General features: G+C 43.9%; 1 protein-coding gene across 4 annotated transcripts in view; it reads left to right on the top strand.

Moving 5' to 3' along the window:
- si:dkey-220o5.5 (actin filament-associated protein 1-like 2) overlaps positions 1 to 21,321 on the top strand; it is a 100,025-nt gene that overhangs the window by 45,242 nt on the left and 33,462 nt on the right. For 3 of the 4 annotated variants that reach the window (XM_024002700.2, XM_024002697.2, XM_070447176.1), the window contains 2 exons: positions 12,131 to 12,226; positions 12,337 to 12,419. In XM_024002700.2, the coding sequence (XP_023858468.1) occupies positions 12,148 to 12,226; positions 12,337 to 12,419 (162 nt within the window). In that variant the 5' untranslated portion in view covers positions 12,131 to 12,147. The remainder of the gene's footprint in view (positions 1 to 12,130; positions 12,227 to 12,336; positions 12,420 to 21,321) is intronic. The other variant, XM_024002699.2, reaches the window with a different exon arrangement.

Raw genomic sequence — 21,321 nt, forward strand, 5'->3', positions numbered from 1 at the left:
GGCCACATTATCTCTACCACGCGTATCCCAAAGGACCCCCGTAAAGGTGAGGGCGGTCACCGACTGGCCCAGGTGTTTAGTGTCGGGCAGAGGAGCGAGCAAGGAGGATCGCGCTCTGATCCGGGTGCTGCAACATCATCAAATGAATGCCCCGTTTCAGCCTCTTGTTCAACTTTGGTGCGGTGGCAGTGTGTCTCATGGCCCTAACTCGCAAGTCCAAGAATCGTTTTTGCTGGACCCCCGAGGCTGACAGGGCATTCAGGAGCTCAAGGACGTTCCACCTCTGGACCATCCGGACCTACCCGTCCCTCGGTTAGAGGTGGATGCCTCAGACACCGGAGCAGGGTGGTCCTTTCACAGTGGAATGAAGGGGACAAGAAACTGCAACCATGTGCTTTTCTCTCCAAGCGGGGTCTCACCAGTGGAATGCAACTACGATTTAGGCTACTGGGAGCTCTTGGCAGTTAAGTGGGCCTTAAGGGTGGGAGACACTGGTTGGAGGAGGCACCTCATACTTTCGTGATCTGGACGTGATCTGGACATTCAAGATGGCGTAGCAGTGCAGACGTTGTTTGTCGTTCTCCCATGTAAATGTTGTCTTTTTTGTCTTTTTGTGTATATTTCAAATTATTTTTCAATTTATTTTTAATTTGCTAATTGTAATTACTATGCCTATTTATTGCCTTACCTCCTCACGCCATATAGACTTTTATAGACTTTCTTCCTATTGTGGTATTGACTGTACGTTTGTTCATTCCATGTGTAACTCTGTGTTGTTGTTTGTGTCGAACTGCTTTGCTTTATCTTGGCCAGGTTGCAGTTGTAAATGAAAACTTGTTCTCAACTGGTCTACCTGTTAAAACCTGTTATGCTGCAAGCCCGACACCGGTACACCTATGACAACATCCAGCTCAAGTGCAGGGCGGCAAATTCAAAATCTATTTTTTTTAAATATTTAACTTTCACACATTAACAAGTCCAATACAGCATTTGAAAGATAAACATCTTGTCAATCCAGCCAACATGTCCGATTTTTTAAATGTTTTACAGAGAAAACACCACATATATTTATGTTAGCTCACCACCAAATAAAAAAGAGGACAGACATTTTTCACAGCACAAGTAGGATGCAAGTAGCATGCACAAGCCAACCTAACTAACCTAGAACAACCTAAATAACCTAAAAAAACTACCTCAGATGACAGTCCTATTGTCATGTTTTGTCTTTGATCATCATGTCTTGTCCCTGTGCTTCCCTCTGCTGGTCTTATTAGGTTCTTTCCCTCTTTCTCTCTCTCTCTCTCCTCCTCCCTCTCTCCCTCTCCCGCGCTCTCTCTCTACTCGTCCGTTCCTGCTCCCAGCTGTTTCTCATTCTCCTAACGACCTCATTTACTCTTTCACACCTGTCCCCTATTTTGCCCTCTGATTAGAGTCCCTATTTCTCCCTCTGTTTTCCGCTTCTGTCCTTGTCGGATTCTTGTTTGATGTTTGCTGTCCTGTTACTTTTCCGCCCTGTCGTGTTTTTGCCTTCTTCAGATGCTGCGTGTGAGCAGGTGTCTATGTCAGCTACGGCCTGTGCCTTCCTGAAGCGACCTGCAGTCTGTGGTCGCGTCTCCAGTCGTTCCTCTCTTCTGACGAGAGGATTTCAGTTTCCTGTTTTGGATTTACCTTTGATATATCCAGGAGAATCATTGTTTTGTTTGATACTGGAATAAAGACTCTGTTTCTATTACGTCGCTTTTGGGTCCTCATTCACCAGCATAACACCTATAACATGTTACACAATAAATCTATGTTTTGTTCAAAAAATGTGCATATTTTAGCTATAAATCAGTTTTACATTACTGCTACCATCATAGCTACAGTCAGGAATCGCACGGGAGTAGCCAGAGAAAATACAGACACCAACGTCAACTACTCTAATTACACATCATAAACATTCAGACAATATATGGTGGATAGCAAATGAAAGACAAAGATCTTGTGAATACAGACAATATTTCAGATTCTTTAAATGTTTTTACAGCGAAACGACATACACGTCAGCTCAACACATTCACTTCGTTCTCGTTACTTTTTTTCCAATGATATTTATTGTTATTATATCCATTAAGAAATTAAATGCAGGAAGCAGTCGAATGATCCTTGTGTCCCACAACAACAAAAAACTAGCACACACACGAAGTGAAAACACCAACAATATTATTCATGTTAGCTCACCACCAAATACAAAAAGAGAGACAAGACATCTTTCACAGCACCGGTAGCATGCAAGTAGCCATTGCAGCTAGGCATGCAAATGCCATACCTAAAACTAACCTAGAACTAACCTAAATAAACCTAGAAAAAAACTACCTCAGATGACAGTCCTAACAGTTTACACAATAATCTATGTTTTGTTCGAAAAATGTGCATATTTTCAGCTATAAATCAGTTTTACAATTACTGCTACCATATAGCTACCACTATTAGCTACAGTCAGAAAATGCGCGGAGTAGCCAGAGTAAATACAGACACCAACGTCAACTACTACTATTACTCATCAATAAAACATTTCAGCAAAAAAAATAGTATGGTGGATAGCTAATGAAAGTTGAATACACTATGTGAATACAGACCAAAATTTTCCGATTCTTTAAGTGTTTACACGCGAAAACAACAATATATCGTCATAATTAGCTTACTACAATAGCAAACATAGCAACAGCATTTGACTCAAGGCAAACGGTAGCATAGCACAGTTCGACACGATATATATGACAATAGCATCCCAAATTGTCCTTATCTTCTGTTGATCTTCATTCAGAATGTTTTACAATGGGTCTTTTGTTCAAACCAGCTTTGTTTCGATCCAAAACGAAACTATTTCCCTCTTGAATTAGCAAACACACTGGCCTTCCTGTTGCTAACCTCTCCATCTTGAAAAAAAATTCTTCCTACGCATCACGTATAAAATCCCGAATAAATTTAAATAATATAATTAACTATATTTAAAAACATACTTTAGCATGATTATTGTGACATGATCAAAAAAAAATCGAAGCCAGATGTTCATATTCATCGAGAACGACCGTTTTCCAGGTGGAGAGTCCTTGTCCTTAGGTTGGTTCTAGGTTAGTTAGGTTGGCTTGTGCATGCTACTTGCATCCTACTTGTGCTGTGAAAAATGTCTGTCCTCTTTTTTATTTGGTGGTGAGCTAACATAAATATATGTGGTGTTTTCTCTGTAAAACATTTAAAAAATCGGACATGTTGGCTGGATTGACAAGATGTTTATCTTTCAAATGCTGTATTGGACTTGTTAATGTGTGAAAGTTAAATATTTAAAAAAAATAGATTTTGAATTTGCCGCCCTGCACTTGAGCTGGATGTTGTCATAGGTGTACCGGTGTCGGGCTTGCAGCCATAACAGGTTTTAACCAGGTAGACCAGTTGAGAACAAGTTTTCATTTACAACTGCAACCTGGCCAAGATAAAGCAAAGCAGTTCGACACAAACAACAACACAGAGTTACACATGGAATGAACAAACGTACAGTCAATACCACAATAGGAAAGAAAGTCTATAAAAGTCTATATGGCGTGAGGAGGTAAGGCAATAAATAGGCCATAGTAATTACAATTTAGCAAATTAAAAATAAATTGAAAATAAATTGAAATATACACAAAAAGACAAAAAAKACAACATTTACATGGGAGAACGACAAACAACGTCTGCACTGCTACGCCATCTTGAATGTCCAGATCACGTCCAGATCACGAAAGTATGAGGTGCCYCCTCCAACCAGTGTCTCCCACCCCTTAAGGGCCCACTTAACTGCCAAGAGCTCCCRGTAGCCTACATCGTAGTTGCATTCCACTGGTGAGAACCGCTTGGAGAGAAAAGCACATGGGTGCAGTTTCTTGTCCCCTTCATTCCACTGTGAAAGGACCACCCCTGCTCCGGTGTCTGAGGCATCCACCTCTACCACGAAGGGACGGGTAGGATCCGGATGGTCCAGAGGTGGAACGTCCCTTGAGCTCCCTGAATGCCCTGTCAGCCTCGGGGGTCCAGCAAAAACGATTCTTGGACTTGCGAGTTAGGGCCATGAGACACACTGCCACCGCACCAAAGTTGAACAAGAGGCTGAAACGGGGCRTTCATTTGATGATGTTGCAGCACCYGGATCAGAGCGCGATCCTCCTTGCTCCGCTCCTCTGCCCGACACTAACACCTGGGCCCAGTCGGTGACCGCCCTCACCTTTACGGGGTCCATTTGGATACCGGTGGTAGAGATAATGTGGCCCAGGATAGRAACTTGGGATACATGGAACTCACACTTCTCTATCTTGATGTATAGTTGACTCTGCAGGAAGCGTCTCAGGACTTGGCRGACGTGCAGGATGTGCTCCAGAAGGATCTTGGAGAAGATCAGGATGTCGTTGAGGTAAAACAAAGACGAACCAATTCAACATATCCCTAAGCGTGACCAATGCTTGGAAGACTGCCGGTGAGTTCGATAATCCAAAGGGCATGACTAAATACTCATAGTGGCCACTCGGGGTGTTAAAGGCAGAATTGCATTCATCTCGCTCCCTGAATCTCACCAGATTGTAAGCATTGCGGAGGTCCAGTTTGGTGAAGAATTGGGCCCCACAGGCCAACTCCAAGGCGGCGGACATCAGGGGTAGGGGGTAACGATTCTTAATCGTAATCTTGTTCAATCCTCTGTAATCAGTATAGGGACGCAGACCTCCATCCTTCTTTCCCACGAAGAAGAAGCCTGCACCAGCTGGGGATGTAGAGGAGCGAATTAAACCTGCCTCCAGCGACCCCCGAATGTAGTTGTCGTGTAGGAGTTCTATGGCGCAGTCTTATGGACGATGAGGAGGGAGGGTGGCGGATTGCCTCTTACTGAAGGCCTCCCGGAGGTCGAAGTCCTCGGGAGGGATAGCGGAAAAATCTTGGTCTTCAATGGATGCCGGGGAACACCGCGAGGCTCTTGGTGGGGGTCTTAGGCATTTAGTCTGGCACTGGATTATGTAGCACCAGCCAGGGGTACCCTAGGATAAGGGTGTTCTCAGGAGCAATGATCAAAAGAAAACGAAGTCTCTGAGTGGTTCACTCCAACCTGCAGTAGAATGGCCTTGGTCTGATATTCCACCTGGCCGGAGCCGATGGGGCGTCCATCGAGGGTTTGAATCTGCAGAGGGATGGGACATTTCACGCAGGGGATTTGTAATTCTTTGGCGATGTCTTGGTCAATGAAGTTATCCGCGGCCCCAGAGTCCATGAAGGATTGAATGTGGTGCTGACGGTTGTCCCAATGGAGGGTTGCGGGTAGTGTCAGACGTTGACCGGGTAGCTGGGGTGTAACTGCATAGCTCGTCAGGGTCTCCCCTTGTCCTGGCGAGCCCCGGCATTTCCCGTCAACTCTGGGCATGTAGAACGGAGATGGCCGAGCCCTCCGCAGTAGAGGCAGCAGCCGTCGCACATTCACCTGTCGCGTTCCTGTGGACTCAGATGTGTGCAGCCCAGCTGCCTGGGCTCCTCAATGCTGAGTTTGGGGTGCTCCGGAAATCGGGATACGGTGGTGGTGTCAAAAAGGCGCTGTCTCACACGTTCTCGGATGCGGTTGTCCATCCTGATGGCCAGCGTTATCAGGGACTCGAGGTCCTCTCCCAGTTCCCGAGCGGCCAGTTCATCCTTGATGGAGTTAGACAGACCCTGGTGGAAAGCAGTGACCAGTGCCTCAGTATTCCACCCACTCTCGTCGGCGAGGGTGCAGAACTCAATGATCGAAGACAGCCACTGGTCTGACCCCTTAGCGGAGGTTGAAMAGTCTGTTTGCCGTTTCTCTTCCACCAACTGGGTGGTTGAAAACTTGTYGCAACTCGGTAGTGAAGGCTAATATGGAGCTGCAGGATGGTGGCTGCTGTTCCCACACCACCGTTGCACACGCCAGGGCCTTSCCCGAGAGTAGAGAGATGATGTAGGCGATCATGGCTCGATCGGTGTGGAACGAGGAGGACTGTAGGCAGAACCCCTTGCATCCTCCTKGGTGGCCGTCGGGGGCTGGGATCTTGGGTCCCGGTGCAGGTTCCCTGGAGGAACTACGGTGACGCCTGTAGCACTGGGCGATGAGACTTGGGCATTGGCTCCTCCTTGGGTTGGGGTTGGGCCTTGGTTGGAGGGAATCTGTAAGTTCCCGGAGGGTCTCTGATATTTGGGAGAGTTGTTCTTGCTGCTATCCCAGCAGTGCACCAAGGAGCACTGCTGGGTGGGTTGTAGCATTCTGGATGTGGGTGATCTCTGCTGGGTCCATGTTGAGGCAGAAGCTTGCTGTGACATGGTGAGGTTGGACCCAGGTGCAGAGTAGAGACCAGATATGGAATCAATGGTTAACCTCTCTGGGATATGTGGGACGCTAGCGTCCCAACTGGCCAACATCCAGTGAAAATGCAGAGCGCCAAATTCAAATAAATTACTATAAAAATTWAACTTTGATGAAATCACACATTCAATATACCAAATTAAAGCTACACTTGTTGTGAATCCAGCCAACGTGTCAGATTTCAAAAATGATTTACGGCGAAAGCAAACAATGCTATTATCTGAGGATAGCACCCAAGCAAACAAACACAGACCATCATATTTCAACCCTCCAGGCGCGACACAAAACGCAGAAATAAAGATATAATTCATGCCTTACCTTTGACGAGCTTCTTCTGTTGGCACTCCAATATGTCCCATAAACATCACAAATGGTCCTTTTGTTYGATTAATTCCTTCGATATATATCCAAAGTGTCAATTTATTTGGCGTGTTTGATCCAGAAAAACACCGGTTCCAACTTGAGCAATGTGACTACAAAATATCTCAAAAGTTACCTGTAAGCTTTGTCCAAACATTTCAAACTACTTTTGTAATACAACTTTAGGTATTTTTTTWACGTAAATAATCGATAAAATTGAAGACGGGATGATCTGTGTTCAATACCGGAGGAAAACAAAGTGTAGCGAGCCTCTGTGTAACGCGCCTCTAACAAAGAGTACACTTCCCTCGAGCCTCATTCTGAACAGTGTTACTTCTTCATTTCTCAAAGGAAAAACCTCAACCAATTTCTAAAGACTGGTGACATCCAGTGGAAGCGATAGGAACTGCAAGAAGGTCCCTTAGAAATCTGGATTCCCAATGAAAACTCTTGAAGAGAGAGTGACCTAAAAAAAAAGAATCTGAATGGTTTGTCCTCGGGGTTTCGCCTACCAAATAAGTTCTGTTATAGTCACAGACATGATTCAAACAGTTTTAGAAACTTCAGAGTGTTTTCTATCCAAATCTACTAATAATATGCATATCTTAGCTTCTGGGCATGAGTAGCAGGCAGTTTAATTTAGGCACACTTTTCATCCAAAATTCTGAATGCTGCCCCCTATCCTAGAGAAGTTAAGGATAAACGTAATGCTTTACTGAGAAACGGTAGCCACTGGATCACAGTACACTTGAAAAAACAACAAACACTAAGTCTCAAACTCCCTCARGAAACAACCGCGCACAGTGAACAATTCAAGCTTCTGCAAAGGACAACAGAAAACACACCTCTTTTAACAGGGAAATCATAATGAGTAAATAGGACACACCTGAGTGTCATTRATGTCTCTAGGACGGTCTCTGCCGCCCTCTGGTGACAGGTGGAACCATGACAAAATGTTTAGTAGGAAACAACTTAGCCATCATTATGATCTCGTCACATTTACTTGAGATAAATGGTAATGTTGTCATTACAGTCAATAGCTAGCAAAGTTTGTAAAAAATAGCTAGCAATGCTTACGTTATCTAGCTAAAATACGGTGGTCTCCCCTCAGTCTTAGCTTGCTAGCTAACGTTATACTGCATCTAAAGTCACTCTTTGTACCAAACGTATCAATCAAATCATTATTTGCCTCCTTTTGAAATGTCATTGAATTTCCAAGCCACTGTAATGCACTTTTGATGAAATCAGCGCTCATTGAGAATGCATTGAGTGGAATGCTTGATCAGCCRGACATGCTTCTCAGAAAGGGGCTTGCTTGTTCTTGAGAGTAGCCATAGCTAGCTACCATAGTGATCCCCTCGAGTAGCTCATTTCAGTGCATCATTCATATAGCTTTCTAGCTAGATAGTTGGCTGTGCTAGAAATTATATAATCATACAAGCTAGCTAATTGTTTCAATGCACTTTCCAAATGTGAAATTACAAGACAATAATAGCCTGGGTATGAGGTTACTAGCTAGCTCACTTTTTGCGAGGGAATGCAAAACATTGTGCAATGGAACACAATACATTTTTTGTGAGGGAACACAAAATATTTTGCGGGGGAACACAAAATAATTGTTTTCTAGTTGTCCCTTAACCCTTGTGTAATCTTAACATTCTGTATACTCCCCTTGTCCTAAGGGTAAAAAATGACCCGCCTTCACTAAACCTCTAAAATAAAGCAGCTTAATTGAATTTTAAACCCCAAATCTATTTTGCATGAAGAAACAACCTGTCATTCWTCACAAACTTTGTGAATATCTGKGTTTCCCCTCTTCACAATGCAGAACGACTGCATTTAATCAGTGGACATCCCTTGTTTTTTTTACAACACACCTGYCATAATTGTTTTCTTTACTAAAGTAGAGGTTTATTATTATTATTGCTAAAGGTACAGCACAGGTGTAAAAATATTTTTTTAGCAAGAGATAGCACTTGTATACCCTAAGAAAGTTGCAGAAATCTGCAAAAAAATGTTTTGAATGCATTTTATTGAAGGGAAACAATAACAGTCTTGAACTTTTTTGACAACATAGTGATATGTTCTTATATAATGTACAATGAGAAAGTCAACTACAAAATACTGGTCTTCTCCCATTTTTTGAACCATTGCCCCCACCCACAAGGTGTATAAACAACAACAATAAATAAGAATAAAAGAAGATAATAGACACAAAACAAAAATGTGAAGAACATAAATCAACAACTTTAATTAGCACATGTAGGACAGTATTCAAGTGTGTCTGCGTGGACTTTGCAGATGTATTTCTCACATGTGCAGCACATAGTATTTGTTTTACAGTCCTTCTTTGGGGGGCAGAATTGGCATCTCCTCCTCTTGCCTGCCCCAGCTGCAGCTTCAGGTGGATCAGGACAAGATTCAGCCCCCAGAACAGCTTTCACAAGCGCTGCAGAGGCTGCTGTGCAGGGGAGGCGCTCCCTTCTTTCAATGTGTGCTGTTACAAGTGCCTTTCCCAGCTGCTCCAGGAACACCGTCCTCTTGTTCCACTTATCAGGCATCCAGGTAGGGTTGATCTTGTTCCATATCACAAAGGCATTGTATGAGGACACATCAATGATGTTATGGAAGATGACCAAGGGCCAGCGGGCAGTCATCCTCCTGCAGCTGTAAGTTCCAATGACCTTGTTCACGTTGTCCACACCTCCTTTGTTGTGGTTGTAGTCCAGGATGATGGATGGCTTCCTGTCCTCACGATCACTGATCTCAGCCGTTTTGTACAGTGTGCTTAGGAGGACCATATTCTTGTTCTTCTTTGGGAGGTAAGAAACTAGAGGTGGTGGGGGTGAAGGCAAACTTTGATGAGAAGGCCTCTCTCCCCCTTGTTGCGAGGAGTGCAGGGGGGACCTCAGGCTTGTTCTTTCCAACCATGGTTATCTTCCTCTTCAGGAGCTGCTGGCTGAGTTCTATCAGTAGCACACATAATCTCAATTTCTCATTGTTTGTGTGTGTGTGTGTGTGTGTGTGTGTGTGTGTGTGTGTGTGTGTGTGTGTGTGTGTGTGTGTGTGTGTGTGTGTGTGTGTGTGTGTGTGTGTGTGTCCTGTCTTTGGGGTTTTTGAGGTATGTAAATTATTTTATAACTGCCGGGTCAATCTTTGTACCTTGGTGGTGTACAGCTTTCATGGAAATATGAACAAAGGAGATGTTTCACTTTTTCGAATGTTGGGGTCACTCTAGGTAAAGTCATACAAATTCAAGTTGAAAAAATATAATTGAGGGACTTTTCTCTGCTGTTAAACATAGTGGCGGGTAATTTTTTACCCTTAAGACAACACAAGGGTTAAGGGGTTTCGTACATTACAGCTGTGAATCATTTGGAATAAGATTCTACCAATTTTGCACAACTCTTAAATGCAACAAAACTTTTTCATCAAATTGCTCAAGCTCCTTAAATTTGGTTGGGAATCATTAATGAACAGCAATATTACAACTTGTCTTTGATTTTTTAAAGCAGTTTTAAGTCAGGACTGAGACTGTCAGGAACATTCAACACCTCTTGGAAAGTCTTTCTGGTGTTTCTTTTGCATAAACATATGTGTTATTGTCCTGTGGAAAAATAAAACCCTATCCCAGGGTTAGGTTTTCAGAAGACTGATGTGGTTTTTCCTGTAACTTTTTACCTGGGCTTTCATATTTATTTTGAGCCWAACAAACTCCCCAGTCCCTGCCAGTGACAAGCATACCCATAACATGATGCTGCCACCACAATCATTGAAAATAAAAAGGATTAACAATATTGCATTCACTCCATATTACACTCTAATAATGCTGGGTTGTTTGGTTGACCAAACTGCTGGGTTGCAGGTATTGGGTCACTTAGTTGGATTGCTTTCTTTGAAAACTGCTGGGCTATTGATGCTGGGTGCTGGGTTATTGATGCTGGGTTATTGAGATATGACCCAGCGGGTCAGTTTTTGTACATTACATATTCTAATATAAAATTCATAACAATATTTGAAGTGTTTCTAAAATCCACAATGGATAAAATGAATGGTGAAAAAACGATTGGAACCATTTCYGTGTTTGACCGCTAGGTTTTATGGGTATTTTGACATGTCCACTGTGGGGCTCAATAGCCTGTGGGGAAAACAACCTGTGGTTACCTAGGTTACCCCATTGGCTCACAGCAAATACTTGACCTTTTTCAAATGCAATTTTCTTGTTTAAGTCAATCACAAAACTACACTTAAAAAAAGTACAACATGTCTAAAGATATTTTTTTTTACAGACAGTTGTGAAGCTCTGTAGAAAAAAAACAATCCTTTTTAGATAATATTTTAAGGCAGCAAAATGTGTAGACTGTGCAAMGGGTGTGTAGACTTTCACTAGGCACTTTACATGTAGGTTCATTGTCCCATGTGGAGCATAKGCCATCAACAACGCCTCTCCAGCTAACTCGACCTTGGGCAGTGTTTTATGGTTGATTCCAGGAGTAGCCAATCTTTCTGTGTTGCCCAACAGCAAATGTTAGTTAACCACCCTTATAACAAAACAATACTAACTACTATTCTACTGTTGTTGCCACTCTTGCTACCTTTACCTACACTGATGCTAATTAGAATGCAGTCATCATGCATCTGACCATTCAATAAACACGCTGTTGTATCTGGAAGTGGCTGTAATGACAACATAGTGCAGATATCTGCTTAATTTAATAGGAGATTCCCCTGTCCTTGTAAAGTACCGCTGTGTCTCTGTTAACCTGCTGGCCACTGTGTCGGTGTGGAAGGAAAATCTGGGCCATGGATGACAGAGCACGCTTCTTGTAGCGCGACCAGCAGGATTTCTGACTCTCCAAGTCTTCTCCAGCTGCCATGCAGAATCATGGGAAGTGTGTCTGGGACATAGCCTCTCATCTCTGGCCAGGAGATGGATCTGCCTGAGTGCAGTCATCTAAACTGCATAGACCATGCATGCATCCCAAATCCCTATTGCCTTTATGGTGCACTACTTTTGACCCGGGCACATAGGGACTATATAGGGCACATAGTAGTGCTGGTCAAAAGTAGTGCACTATAAAGCGAATAGGGTGCTGTTTGGGATGYAACATATGTCTGTTTTATCATTTTAAGAGACAGGCCCATGTTTGCCTGAAGAATAAAGATATGTGGAGGATTTATCACATGGTGCTACACAAGGTTAATAAGGAGGAATCGATAGACCATACAGTTGTTCAGTATATGGCCCAAAAACTATTAACAAACTGTCAAATAGAGTCTTGAATAGCTGGAATTCTGGATACTCACATATTTTGGAAACATATGACCAGAAGTAGGACTTAGATCTGATGACCCATCCATTGAGATATTTTGTGTGTCTGAATTCCTGTGTTCCAGTTGAGGATGCTGAGTATATGATCATGAGCTGTCCATCAGGGTCCCCAAGCAATGATCTCAGGGAAACCCAGCTGTCAGGCACAGGTACACTCGTCAGTATGTGCATTTGATTTTGTCACTGGTTTATTGAGGTGGAATAATACAGGTGCAATTTCCTGTGACATCTGACATTTAACCTGTGACCTGGCTGTGACCTTTACCCCCAGTTGGTCTGTTCCAGTCAGGACCAGACCCGGACTCAGCCGAGGAGACCTTGTCCTCTGCCTCTACCGAATGGCTACGGAAAGGGGTAAGTGCTTATCATAACACCTGCCATGGCTGTTGCTAGCTCTGGTCCAGGGCGTTAGTGCACATTCCTCCACTAACTCCCTGTATTGAACTCCATAGACACAATTATTCACCAATTTGTTTAGTGACTGGATTCAATACAAAAACGTGTACTAATGAGCTTGGCCAGAACTACACAGTTGCCAGGATATTTTGGGTATATGTGATACATTATAGTTGACRATGTGTATCTTTGGTTTCGTGATATTTTTTTCCATTGCATTTGAAATAAATTGGACATTTGGCCATTTAAGATAGGGCTGCTCAACTGTGGTGGGACAGATATGTGAAAAGTGGTGTCTTGTTGTTGAAGTCCTGAGATGTTGTAATTAGCTGCCTCAGGTACAATTTAGTGTGCTTTTATCASACAAGAATGTGAGACGAACATTCACAGGACTCATTTGGCCTGCTTTATAAAATATTTCAACTAAAAGGGAAACACATGMCTGTGCGACATTGTAAGAATAGGTTTGCTTTCTAAATTCAGAGAAGACTGTTATTGTGTCACAAACAAAATATCTGCAGCASTAGTTAACCGTTTTGATTATGTGACGCGGCAGACATTTTTGAATGTTGGGAGTAAATTCAGGTGGGATGAAGATACTCTGGGTCCTGTGCTCCTCTTCAGATGACTGGGAGAGAAAGTTGCAGCAGGGAAGTGAAGATCCAGTGACAGCATTTCTTTGCAGGGCCTTTGCCTGTGAACATAATGACAAGGGAAAGTGCTAGGCCATGCAGCACTAGTAGCTGAGGGGCATGAGGGGAACAGGGGGGAGGAAGGGGGTGGCAGTCTGTGATGTGGGCTGCTAATGAGAGAGTCCCTGGCCCTGCTGAGGTTTGGTGAGGTCCAGGCACATCTCGTCGAGGGTTGAGGAGTACAAAAGGTCAGAGGGCACGCTACTGCCTCGAACGGGGGCTTTTTCAAGTTGGCAGGGGGAGCGATCCAAAATAGACAACAAAAAGGGTGTAGTCTACTCCAGAGATAATCAGCTCAGCCACTGTAAACTGAGCCTCCCTTCTCCTCTGCTGTATGGAACTCTGTTCCTATGGCCTCCTCCGGCCTATTGACAGGGTCACAGAGAATCCCAGCATGGGGATTCATAATCAGGGTTTGTGCTGAGGATCAAAGTGGGAATGAACGGTTGAGGGAACCAGGGGTAGTATCAGAGAAAGAGGAAATGCTTTGTTTATGCGAGAGGCCATCTCCTCTTCATCAATGATGCCATTGGTGGAGATGGAGCCAGAGTAGAGGAAGTGGATGTTCATGTCGCAATTACATTTGTCTACGTGATGGAGTGATAGAATACCCACACAGAAGAGGAGAGGAGGAAGTCCGACGGTCCGAGTCAGAACCCCCTGGAGACCATGAGCTCAGCGGTAGCCTTCCGTTCTGTGGACACACACACACACACACACACACACACACACACACACACACACACACACACACACACACACACACACACACACACTAAAATGACCAGGCTACATAAACAAACACAGACACACTCATGCACACATGCACGCACACAGGCAGGAAGTAGGGCCAGAACCGCAAGAGAAGGAGCACTTTTGAAGAACCCATAGGAGGCAGCTGTGTTTACCATCAAACTCTGCCCATAATTCTCTCGCAAATCCACTTAAGACTCTCTTTCACTTCTGTAGCGAAATATTAGCTAGCATTTATGAGGCCAGCAAACAAGTTCCTCTAACACTATAGGAACCTATTTGCAAAAAAATATATGGAGGATTGAAAGTGATGCAGACAATTACATTGATGGAAGCTACAATCTACCTGCAATATTAAAGCCGATCTACCCCCTAAAAAAAAAGAATAGGAATATAAATAGGAACATATTTCCTCCAATGTTATAATGAAAAGGTGAGGGCGTCCCGAGTGGCGCAGTGGTCTAAGGCACAGCATCGCAATGCTAGCTATGCCACTAGAGATTCTGGGTTCGAGTCCAGGCTCTGTCACAGCCAGCCGCGACCGGGAGACCCAATGGGCAGCGCACAATTGGCCCAGCATCGCCCGGGATAGGGGAGGGTTTGGCCGGCAGGGATACCCTTGTCCCATYGTGCATTAGCGACTCCTGTGGCGGGCCGGGCGTAGTGCACGCTGACACAGTCACCAGGTGTACGGTGTTTCCTCCGACACATTGGTGCAGCTGGCTTCCGTGTTAAGTGGGCATTGTGTCAAGAAGCAGTGCGGCTTGGTTGGGTTTTTTCGGAGGACGCACGGCTCTCGACCTTCGCCTCTCCCGAGTCCGTACGGGAGTTGCAGCGATGAGACAAGACTGTAACTACCAAATTGGATACCACGAAATTGCGGAGAAAAAGGGGTAAAAAAAAATATATATAAAAACAAATGTGCTGTTATTTAAAAAATTACTTTAAAAAAAAAAGAAAGGGGGATCACGTGACCCTTGAACGAGATGGCCGCATGAACTAAGAGCTCCACACAAGTAGTTTCCCATTCTTAATCTTACCTCCACTTCAAGTTAAAACTCCTTTAGCTTTAGTCAAAAAGTTATGGCGGCTACAAAAGGCGACATTACAGGTGACATTTTTACCCGGACTCAAGCATTAGCGGTGGAAAAAGACTCCAAGAAACAGCTAGCTTCAGAAAAAGCTAGSGCCATTAGCCAGGAGCAAGAGGACGCGAGGCCGAGGCCCAACAAATGCCAACCTCGCACTCTGTTGAAGACATCCTTTCTGAGCTGAGATCCCAACGTACAGAACTCAACATCAAATTAGATGGCATTAACTCTCAGCTCAGTGCGATAGGGGGCAAGGTGACAACCCTGGAAAATGCTTTGCCTGACATCAACAACAAGATAACYATCAACGCGGGGCACCTGGATGAGGCAGAGGGGCGAATCCTATCCATGGAAAACTCACTGACAGACGGCATGGAAACAATAGCATATGCTAAAAATAAAATAGAGCATATGGAAGAGAAAACAGAGGACCTGGAAAACAGGGGGCAAAGGAATAATTGTGGTCTATTAAATCTGGGTGAAAAAGAAGAGGGAAACATGCCACTGACCCACTACCTGCAAGACAAACTTCCCKAGTGGCTCTACCTGTCCACCGACAGGCCCATAGAGCACTGAGGCCCCCACCAGCAGCCAGACAACCACCGCGCCCAATCACCATACATTTCCTGAGATTCACCGACAAGTAACGAGTYCTACAGGCTGCGAAAATCAACACCATTACAGTGGGAAATGCCAAACTCACTTTACACCAGGACCTGTCAGCTGGAATACGCCAAAAGCGCAGATAGTTTGACGAGGTGAAGAAATACTCCATTGACCGAAGCATCTTTAGGGGATTCAAATACCCAAACGAGCTCAGGATTCTTCACCAAGGAGCCCTGCGACACTTCAAAACTCCCGAAGAGGCAAAACGTTTTTTGAAGGACAATCCTGGTCACTGAGAAATGGACCAATGACTAAAAGCGATTACTGTTATTACTAAAGGAGGTAAGACAACATATAGCCGCCATCCAAAGACCCACCCGCCCCACTAAATGTCATTATAGCCTTCGAATTTATATTTATTTTCTTTTAACTGAGAGGGATAGGCTCTATAGCCTAACCTAGGCCTACTAACGTTTCAGCCTACTTTTATATCCCTTTTTTTTAAATTATTATTATTTGTAGTTATCATTTTCACATAGGTCTCCACCATTCATAGGCTGTCGATTACGACACATTTACAGACCTAACGAGAAGCTCAATGTGTCAATTTTATGCCTATGGCCTTATCCTGTTGATATTACGTTTTAATMAAAACAAACAACTTATCCTATAGATCCCTCTTAAGGATTTGCCCCAACATTTCTGTTTTAATTGGTCCAAACGATTAGCCCTATGTCCCTTGGGGGAGGTATATGTAGGCTGGGCTATTGATTTTATTTTCTTCCTCTTTTTTAATGTGGTCTGGGCGGGGGCTATGTTGTCATTTACTCAATGCGGGGCGGAGAGGATGAGGCATTTCTTTGGTGGGGAGGGGGAGACGTTGTGCATTGCTAACTGTTCCCGTTTTATTTTTTTTCGGAACACAGAATTGAGACTGAGCGTGGGGGTAATAGATCCAACGGGATATGTCGAGTTGTTTGGGAACTCGGTTGGGGTGTTCAGAGATTGTTATTTTATGTACACCATTTATTTTTATTTTATGGGATCGCAGCTATAACTATTATCCACCTTTACCCAGAGATGACTTGCACTAAAGTTCGATTACTGTTCGATGACGATGACTAGTAACTTAAATCTACTGACATGGAACTGCCATGGTCTAGGTCATGCAATAAAACGGAAAAAGATACTATGTGCTCTAAAAAAGGAAAAGCAGACATCGTGCTATTACAAGAAACACACTTCTGTGATGCCAAACATGCCAAACTCCGCAGAGCTTGGGTGGGACAGGTGTATTTCTCATCTTTCAAATCAAACAGTAGAGGTACAGCCATACTTATCCATAAGAATGTTCCATTCATAACTGACAAAAACATTTCTGATCCGGAGGGGAGATTTATTTTGATAACTGGGTCACTGTATGGGCAACCAATTACTATCTTAAACATATACGCCCCTAACACAGATACTACTTATTTCATGTCAAAAATGATATCCCTGGGGGCCTCCCGGGTGGCGCAGTGGTCTAGGGCACTGCATCGCAGCGCTAGCTGCACCACCAGAGACTCTGGGTTCGCGCCCAGGCTCTGTCGCAGCCGGCCGCSWCCGGGAGGTCCGTGGGGCGACGCACAATTGGCCTAGCGTCGTCCGGGTTAGGGAGGGTTTGGCCGGTAGGGATATCCTTGTCTCAGGGCCAGGCGAGTGCGCGCTAACCGAGGGGCCAGGTGCACGGTGTTTCCTCCGACACATTGGTGCGGCTGGCTTCTCGGGTTGGAGGCGCGCTGTGTTAAGAAGCAGTGCGGCTTGGTTGGGTGTGCTTCGGAGGACGCATGGCTTTCGACCTTCGTCTCTCCCGAGCCCGTACGGGAGTTGTAGGGCTGAAACAGAATAGTAATTACTAGCGATTGGATACCACGAAAATTGGGGAGAAAAGGGGTAAAATTTAAAAAATGATATCCCTGCTCAATGAGCATTGTGTTTCCTTTGGAGTGCTGGCTGGAGATTTTAATTGTAAACTCAACCCAACCCTGGACAAATAATCTCAAGTCCCCTCCACAATCCTAGATCTGCAAAGATGTTGAACTCTCTTACTAAAGAAAGATCGAATATACACTGCTCAAAAAAATAAAGGGAACACATTAAACAACACAATGTAACTCCAAGTCAATCACACTTCTATGAAATCAAACTGTCCACTTAGGAAGCAACACTGATTGACAATAAATTTCACATGCTGTTGTGCAAATGGAATAGACAAAAGGTGGAAATTATAGGCAATTAGCAAGACACCCCAAAAAAAGGAGTGTTCTGCAGGTGGTGACCACAGACCACTTCTCAGTTCCTATGCTTCCTGGCTGATGTTTTGGTCACTTTTGAATGCTGGCGGTGCTCTCACTCCAGTGGTAGCATGAGACGGAGTCTACAACCCACACAAGTGGCTCAGTAGTGCAGTTCATCCAGGATGGCACATCAATGCGAGCTGTGGCAAAAAGGTTTGCTGTGTCTGTCAGCGTAGTGTCCAGAGCATGGAGGCGCTACCAGGAGACAGGCCAGTACATCAGGAGACGTGGAGGAGGCCGTAGGAGGGCAAAACCCAGCAGCAGACCGCTACCTCCGCCTTTGTGCAAGGAGGTGCACGCCAGAGCCCTGCAAAAGACCCCAGCAGGCCACAAATGTGCATCAAAGCGAGCTGGAAATTCAACACCTCCATGTTATCAAACGAAGTGTTCCATACATTGGTAACTACATGGATAGACAACTACACACAAGACAACAAAGACTCTCCTGTTTCTCCGGCCACAATGTGGGAAGCTGCCAAAGCCATACTAAGAGGTCATCTAATTGCATATGCTTCCTCTAAGAAAAAAGCAATGGAAGCACACAGGCTAGATCTTGAGAGGGAGCTGGAACGCTGTAAAAAAGTACATAAACAATCCCCAGACAGCACCTCCTGGAGTCAACTTAAAGCAGCCAAAGCCAAACTGAACTTGGACTACACTCGGGAGATAAAAAAAAAAAAACTTTACCAAACAGAAATACCATGAGTTTAGCAATATGCCGTGTAAATTGCTTGCTTACCAATTAAAAAAAGAGCAGTCAGAGCGTACAATCATGGCTATCCGAACAGCAGAGGACGAGGTCACATATGACCCAAAAAAGATACATTTAACTTTTCATGATTTTTACTGCAAACTATATACTTCCGAGAGAAAACATACGGAGGCAGAACTCCATTCCTTCCTAGAGGGAATCTCGCTACCTAAACTATCAGAGAYCGACCAAGAAGATCTCAACTCCCCCTTCACTCCTGAGGAGGTCCKAGAGGCAATTACCTCCATGTCACCTAGTAAGTCCCCAGGCCCAGATGGATTCCCCAGAGAGTTCTACAAAGCTTTTTGGCCCCAGCTTAGCCCTATTTTCATGCCAATGCTGGATGATTTTTGCAAAAACGGAGCTCTCCCAGACTTTATGCACACAGCTCGCATTACAGTGTTGCTCAAAAAAGACAAGGAACCTCTATCCTGCTCGTCCTTCCAGCCCATAAGCTTGTTGGATTTCGACTACAAAATAATGACCAAATTGCTCGCCAAAAGACTAAACACTCTTCTTCCCAAAATAATAAAAGCGGACCAAACTGGATTTATTAGAGACAGGTACTCTTCTGATAACATTCGCCGTCTTTTTGATATTATTGATCAAGTAAACGCACAGAAGACCCCTGTCCTGCTGGCTTCACTGGATGCTGAGAAGACGTTTGACAGGATGGAGTGGAGCTTTCTGTTCTCAGTCTTAGAAAAGTTCAATATGGGCCCAAACTTTATTAAATGGATTAAGTCCCTATACTCTCATCCAAATGCCATGGTGACTACTAACGGACTGAACTCTGACAGATTCCCTTTGGGACGGGGCACAAGACAAGGGTGCTCGCTGTCCCCCCTGCTCTACTTGTTGGGGGTGGAGCCTCTGGCAGAGTTGATAAGGAGCAAATCCAAGTATTATGGGTGTTTCTGCAGATTTCGCTCTATGCGGATAATGTCTTGCTCTACATATGCAACCCTGAGAAATCCCTCCCATTTTAGACACAATTGCTCAGTATGCCAAGTTTTCAGGATATAAGATACATTTTAACAAATCCACTGTTTGCCCTCTCAATCTTACACTCACCAGCTCTATGAAGACACACTGTCCATTCCAATGGAAGACACAGGGGTTTCAATACCTTAGGATCTTCGTAACACCAGATCTGAATAGCATTTTCAAGGAGAATTATCTTCCACTCCTGGATCGAATCAAGAACGATCTCCAAACCTGGATCTCCTTCCCAATTAGCTTAGTCGAAAGAATTAATGTAATCCGTATAAACATCCTCCCTAGATTGAACAATTTATTTCAGATGCTCCCATGCTATCTCCCGGTTTCCTTTTTCAAAACAACTAACCAAAGCATCAGCCAAATTTATATGGGGCAATAAAAAACCTAGGATCAAGTTCTCCACTCTTTCGAAACCTGAWTCTAAGGGTAGTCTTGCCCTTCCCTCCCTTCAATTGTACTACTGGTCTGCCCAAATCTGCAACATGCTAACATGGATCACAAACAGACAAGACTCAACGTGGATTCAGATAGAAGCCCAATCCCGTGGTTCATTGCCCCTAAGCTCAATTATATTMATTAATAACTTTAGTGAAGTGGGCAACATAGCCAAAACCTTTGTGATTTACAGCACCCTACTAGCGTGGARGGACTGTAAGAAATACCTGGACATTTCCTCCCAAATATGTTCTCACTCGCCTATAGTATGCAACCCAGACTTGCCAAAAGCCCTGAGTGATGCCAACTTTAATCTTTGGCATACTCTAGGAATCAGTACCTTTTCAGACGTATTTCATCAGAAAACCACTACACTGAAATCCTTTCAAGAGCTCTGCAGTGAATTCAATGTGCCAAAATCCATAAAAAAAAAAATATCTCTTCAAATTAGACATTTAATTTCYTCATTTACTTCCAAGAGGAGGTTTAGAGCTCAGCTGAATGAAGTGGAAACCCTTCTTGCTACAGCACAATCATTTAAAGACAACATCTCCTATATCTATAGACTCCTTTCTGTACATGTAGGTCGAGTTAAAGTCGAGTTAAAGTGACTATGCATCGATAATAAACAGAGAATAGAGAACTTGGAACTTGGAGAACTTGGAGAACTTGGAGGTGAACAAAATAAACTAAACTCCCAGACTAGACCAGAACATTGCCACGCGCGTGTAAAGTCATCAGACTAATGAAAGTAAAGTCACGACACAGTCTTACCGTTGTCATTGTAGGATTGGACATGTCTGTAGAGCGCTCAACCTATGATGCAYTTGTGAGGAAAAAGTTTTGGTTTATTTCATTCCATTTACCAGTTGTCAATTTATTCATTGTCTTTTGTTTGGCTGTCAATCTTGAGTAAGGACATGCTCCTGACTACGCATAGAACTAGGTCCAGGCTACCTGGCCTGTGCGCAAATGTAGGCTTATAAATAAGCCYATTTGGGGATCTGATACTATTTCTGATTGTCTTAACTTAGCTTCTCAAAGTAATGTTTTCTTCGCCTCAAAAAGCAAGTTAACAAAGTCTGTTTTTAGATTCATTGAGAATGACAATAGTTCCTCAACTTAGACTATTTGAGAAAAAAATCCATCTCTCTCCCTTTCATTAACCACTCAGCATGAAAGGCGAAAAAA

This window comes from Salvelinus sp. IW2-2015, linkage group LG15, assembly GCF_002910315.2.
Source record: "Salvelinus sp. IW2-2015 linkage group LG15, ASM291031v2, whole genome shotgun sequence".
NCBI classification, from domain to species: domain Eukaryota; kingdom Metazoa; phylum Chordata; class Actinopteri; order Salmoniformes; family Salmonidae; genus Salvelinus; species Salvelinus sp. IW2-2015.